General features: G+C 42.4%; 1 protein-coding gene across 6 annotated transcripts in view; it reads left to right on the top strand.

The window, feature by feature from the left end:
* Positions 1-4,868: 4,868 nt before the first annotated feature.
* Positions 4,869-6,000, top strand: part of TBC1D2 (TBC1 domain family member 2) — a 55,435-nt gene continuing 54,303 nt past the window's right edge. For 5 of the 6 annotated variants that reach the window (XR_003964308.1, XM_030294061.1, XM_030294058.1 and 2 more), the window contains exon 1: positions 4,869-5,402. Coding sequence is in view for 4 of the 6 variants with exons in the window: in XM_030294061.1 (XP_030149921.1) it covers positions 5,037-5,402 (366 nt within the window). In the remaining 2 variants the exon portion in view is untranslated. The remainder of the gene's footprint in view (positions 5,403-6,000) is intronic. The other variant, XM_030294062.1, reaches the window with a different exon arrangement.

The following is a 6,000-nucleotide window of genomic DNA, read 5'->3' as shown; positions in this document are numbered from 1 at the left end:
TTATTTTACATCCAGAAGTCTGTATGATCCCCGTTCCTCAAGTAAGAAATTATATTCAACTTTGGAGCAACTTAAAAACAGGAACAGTTGTGCACCTACAAGTACATTTTTTTGAAGTTTATTTATTTTGAAAGAGAGAGCAGGAGAGAGGCAGAGAGAGAGGGAGAGAGAGAATCCCAAGCAGGCTCCACATTGTTAGTGCAGAGCCCTATGCAGGGCTCCAACTTACCAACCATGAGATCATGACCTGAGCAGAGATCAAGAGTCGGATACTCAACAGACTGAGCCACCCAGGTGCCCCACAAGTACATTTTTTTAAGATTTAAATTACATATTTTTGTAACTGTGGAAAATATAGAAAAGCAAAAAAGAAGAAAATGAAAATTATTTTTAATCCCACCCCTAGAGAAAATGCTACTAATATTATGCATCATGTTTCCAATCTTTTATACATATACATAATACACCATACATATGTAAATATGTAATATATATATATATTATTACCAATAGTAAGTTTTGTGAAAATGGTTTTGTGGTCTGCTTTGTTAACCTAATATTTTCCTTTTTTTTAATTTTTTTTTTTTCGTTTATTTATTTTTGAGATAGAGAGAGACAGAGCATGAACAGGGGAGGGTCAGAGAGAGGGAGACACAGAATCCAAAGCAGGCTCCAGGCTCCAAGCTGTCAGCACAGAGCCTGACACGGGGCTCGAACTCACGGACCATGAGATCATGACCTGAGCCAAAGTCGGACGCTTAACCAACTGAGCCACCCAGGTGCCCCTAACCTAATATTTTCCATATCATTTCATATCCTCCTGCAAAAAGTAATTAATCAGTTACCTAACCAACTTCAGATTTTTGGACATTTACATTGCTTGAAATTTTTGAAGTAATAAGTAATACTGTGATGAACATATTTGTAAGCATGTATGATTTTGATTTTTTTCTTATAACAAATTCTTAGAGATGGAACTTTAAACCACAGGACACACAAAGTTCCAGGACTTTTTTTTTTTTTAATTTTTTTTTTTTTAATGTTTATTTATTTTTGAGACAGGGAGAGACAGAGCATGAACGGGGGGGGGGGGGGGGCAGAGAGAGAGGGAGACACAGAATCTGAAACAGGCTCCAGGCTCTGAGCTGTCAGCCCAGAGCCCGACGCGGGGCTTGAACCCACGGACCGCGAGATCATGACCTGAGCCGAAGTCGGACGCTCAACCGACTGAGCCACCCAGGCGCCCCTAGGACTTTTGACCTAGCTGCCAAGTTATTTTCTGTGTTCCTTGTCCCAATTTACATCACGCTCCTCTGATCCCTCCTCTAGGAGACTGATGTGCCCCCATTCAAGGGACAGATTACATACCAAAAAAAAAAAAAAAAAAGCTGACCAATATTAATTATAGGTCAAAATTACTGGAGTGGTTAAAAGGTTTTGCTTTTTACACATTTAGTCTTTTCTTTTGTGAATGGATTGTTGATTTGTCCATTATTTTCATTGCTTCTTTGACTTACTGACTTGTGTGTGCAGCTTATAAATATTAACCCTACATCATATGTGTTATAAATGTGTTTCAGATAATTTTCTCAATTCGCACTTGTCTTTTCAAGTGGTTTCTGATATTTTCTGGTACACACATTCGGAATATGTTTAAGGACAGTCTAGCAATCTTTAGCTTTCTGTGTGCTCTTTTTCATGTTATGCTTATAAAGGCTTCCTTCCCTCAAACCAAGATTACATATATATTTGCCTTTATTTTCTTCAAATACTTATGGTTTCACTTAAAAAATTTTATTGTGGTAAAATTATACATAATAAAATTTACCATTTTAACTATTTTTAAGTGTACAACTCAGTGGCCTCAAGTACATTCACAGTATTCTAATTTTTTTTTTAACGTTTATTTATTTTTGAGACAGAGAGAGACAGAGCATGAACGGGGGAGGGTCAGAGAGAGGGAGACACAGAATCCGAAACAGGCTCCAGGCTCCAAGCTGTCAGCACAGAGCCCGATGCGGGGCTCGAACTCACGGACTGTGAGATCGTGACCTGAGCCGAAGTCGGCCGCTCAACCAACTGAGCCACCCAGGCGCCCCCATTCACAGTATTCTACAACCATCATCACTCTACATTTCTAGAAGTTTTTCATCATCCCAAACAGAAACTCTGTACCCATTAAACAATAATTCCCCATTTCTCCCTTCCCCAACCCCTAGTAATTTCAATTATACTTTCTTTCTCCGTGAATTTTCCTTTTCTAGATACCTCATGTAAGTGGAATTATGCAACATTTGCCCTTTGGGGTCTTGTTTATTTCACTTAGCAGAATATTTTCAAGGTTAATCCGTGTTATAGCACGTATCAGAATTTTCTTCCTTTTTAAGGCTGAATAACACTCCATTGTGTATATATTTTTGTTTCATTTTTATGCATTATGTTCTAATCTACATAAACACTATTTTTATACACAATATTAGGTGAATACCTAAACTAACTTACTAAATAGCTTATCATGTTCCCCAATGTTTTGAAATTCTAACTTTATCTTATACTAATCCCATGCAATCTCAATAAGGACAATATCACCCCAAGGAGTTCAAAATTGGTTCTTGGGGTACAAAAGAAAAATCCTACTCTTTGTATATATAAATCACAGATATACATGCAGTTCATGAAGAGATTCATATTATATTTATGGTGTTAAAATTTTACAGGAGGTGATGATCAGGGGGAAAAGCCTGAAAAGGCTCCTTTAGGGATAATAACTGAAAAAAAAAAAAAAGTTTGAAACCCTTCCCTGTGCTACATTTCTACACTTATTTGTATGTTTTTCTGAATTTACTTTGCTCCATTTATGTGCCTGCCCCTGAACCAGAAATACTGCATTCTGTTGTTCTTATAATTCTGTTTATTTTCTTCCTAGAAAGTATGAGAATCTGAAGTCACCATGTTCATTTACTTGTTTACCTGTCTATGGCCTGTCTCCTTGGACTACGGTGACAGCCCCATGGGATCTGGGACCTTGTCCCATTCATCACTGCAGCCCTGTATTTTAAATGGTACCTGGCAGAAGGTGCCCACTAAATACTTTTTGGTTGAATCAATAAATTTGTGTACATAGTAGGCCAAATCCTAATTGCTCTTTTTCTTCAAAATTTTGGCTATTCTTGGGGCACCTGGGTGGCTCAGTCGGTTAAGCATCTGACTTCGGCTCAGGTCACGATCTCACGGTTCATGCGTTTGAGCCCCACATTGGGCTCTGTGCTGACAGCTTGGAGCCTGGACCCTGCTTCTGATTCTGTCTCTCCCTCTCTCTCTGCCCCTCCCCTGCTCATGCTGTCTCTCTCTGTCTCTCACAAATAAATAAATGTAAAAAAAAAAATTAAAAAAAATTTTTTTTGGCTATTCTCACCTGCTCACTCTTGGAAATAAGCTTCAGAATCATTCTAATAAGCTATACAAAATTAAAATGCTACCGACCGTCCCCACCCCCCAGAAGGTGGAGCTTCTTGTGGTAGAGACTTAGGGACTCTATTCCAAGGAACAGAGTGTTGAAAGGGGAAAATGGTAACTTTGTAGCCAAGGAATCTGGCAGAAACCATCTTAACCAAGGGACAGAAGTTACCATCACCATGTGTGTATCACATAGTTGGATATTAGGTGATGAGAGAGGCACTTCCCCTCTGTCCTGGTCTCCTCCAAAACCTATCATCCCCCTCTCATCATGAGAAAACACCAGACAAACCCAAATTCACAGTATTCTACAAAATAGTTGACTAATACCCTTCAAAACTGTCAGGTCATAAAAAACAAGGAAAAACTGAAATATGTCATAGTTCACAGAGACTAAGGAAACATGATGAGCAAATGTGGAATCCTGGATTAGCTCCTGGAACATTAGTGGGAAGACCTCTTTGGTTTTTCAGATGTAAGGCATATATTTGAAATTATTATAATTATTCCTTCAAATATCTATCATTATTTAGCTAGAAAATCTAGAACAAGATGTCTGATTTATCTTAAGAAATTTTGAAACATTATTTCCATAATAATAGTGTTAAACTTCAGAAATGATGTTGAATTTGATCAAATACTTTTTTAGAAAATATTAAGATGCTCATATTTTTTGCACTGCAGGTGTAATTTTTTTATTGTTATTAAAATATCCCTGTATCCCTAAAATAACTCCTTCTAGGTGTAGTAAGTATATAAGTCTTCGTAAAATACTAGAATTGATTTGTAAATATTTTATTTAGGATTTTAGCATCATTATTTAGCAGCAGCCAAGCCTGATCGCCCTACACAATGCGACCAGAGCCGTTGGGTGGTGAGTGGAAGTTGGGAACAGTACCGGGGTAAGCCGGGAAAGTCAGCTGGGAGGCACCGCGGCGCTAAAGAAACGCGGGATACAAGCCTGCGGACGGAGCCCTAGACCTAGAGCGCCCCGAGCTGCACCGGAAGTGACGTCACCGAGCCGGCGTCCCTCTCAGCCAATGGCCCCGGAATGCGCCGTCCGACGGTAACCCGCGCGGCACCTGCGGGGTAAAGGCGGACTGCCCATAAGACGCAAGAAGAACCATCCTTCCACCTTATTACACGAGTTACCAAGGCAGTCTAGTCAGAGACAAGCATCTCTTCCCGCTTCCCTGCCGCCAGTTAACTTTGCTCAGTGTCACCGTGTTTTCAACCTGAGGGCCCCCTCACGCCCTGCAGCTGCCCTCACTAAATATGGCTGACTGGAGGAGCGTGAAAGCCGGAAGCGGGTGGGATGGGGAGAGCCGGCCGAGGGCGTGTCGGGGTGTGGCCTGGCTGCGGAGAGCTTTGGAGGGGCGTGGCCATCCGCCCCACCTGGGTTTGCCGTCAAAGGTTAACTGACTGTAGCCATCCGCATTCCTGCGGTCTCCTGGGGGGGCGTGTCACCAGTGGCCCCGCCCCCGCCCAGATTTCTCGCTCTTGGGAGGTACCCGCTGAGTCTCTGGGATTTGGCCAGAGTTGGCTGCGGACCTCCAGTGCCTCGACGGTCTTTAGTGGAGATGGAGGGCGCCCAGGAGAACCGCGCAGAGTCTAGCTCCTCGGTCCTCAGGTCCGAAGAGCCTGCCAGGGGCCCCGAGGTGTTGCCTCCGGAGGAGTCGGAGAGCTGCTCCCGTTCCCTGGAGGCGGCCCCCAAGAAACTCTGTGGTTATTTAAATAAATTTGGCGGCAAAGGGCCCATCCGGGGTTGGAAATCCCGCTGGTTCTTCTACGACGAGAAGAAACGTCGCCTGTATTATTCACGGACCGCTCAGGATGCCAATCCCTTGGACAGCATCGACCTCTCCAGTGCGGTCTTTGACTGCAAGGCAGACGCCGAGGAGGGGACTTTTGAAATCAAGACTCCCAGCCGGATTATTACCCTGAAGGTAAATGGGGCAGTTTTTTGTTTTTTTGTTTTTTTTCCTTTTAAAGCCGGGATGAGTTCCCAGGGCACAGCCTGGCACGTGTGGGTGGTCACAATAAATTTACTGGAACGAGTATTACAGACCCTGATCTCCCCCAGTGAACCGTGGGTGCCCAGGATTTCGTGCATTCCAAGACGCATTTGCACCCATTTTCTCATTGAGCTCCCATAACAGGCAGGAATGATGTACCCACATTAGAATCAAGAAACAGTCTTGGAGAGATGAAGTAACCAGCCAGTTACTTCAGAGGTCAGGCATCTAGTGAGTGGTGTAACCCACACTTGAAATCCCTTAGTCTTTGTACCTCTCAGTACTGTTTCAAAACTTTTACTTTTTGGTGTGCCTTAACAATGCAGTTACATTAACTTTCTTACTTGGGGCCGAAAGGTAGTAAAGATATGAGCTGTGCAGTCCTCTCAAGACCAGGACTCTGAATCACTTTTCTTGATATTTTGGCGGAGGGAATTGAATGCTGAGCAAACATTGGCAGGGATTGGGAGATTATAAAATACTTAGGTTTCACTGATCAGCCTAGAATGTTCATAGAGGCTTATCTCAA

The sequence above is a fragment of the Lynx canadensis genome, chromosome D4, assembly GCF_007474595.2.
Source record: "Lynx canadensis isolate LIC74 chromosome D4, mLynCan4.pri.v2, whole genome shotgun sequence".
NCBI classification, from domain to species: domain Eukaryota; kingdom Metazoa; phylum Chordata; class Mammalia; order Carnivora; family Felidae; genus Lynx; species Lynx canadensis.
Note: the sequence above shows the minus strand (reverse complement) of the source record. Positions and strands in the feature narration are given on the sequence as shown.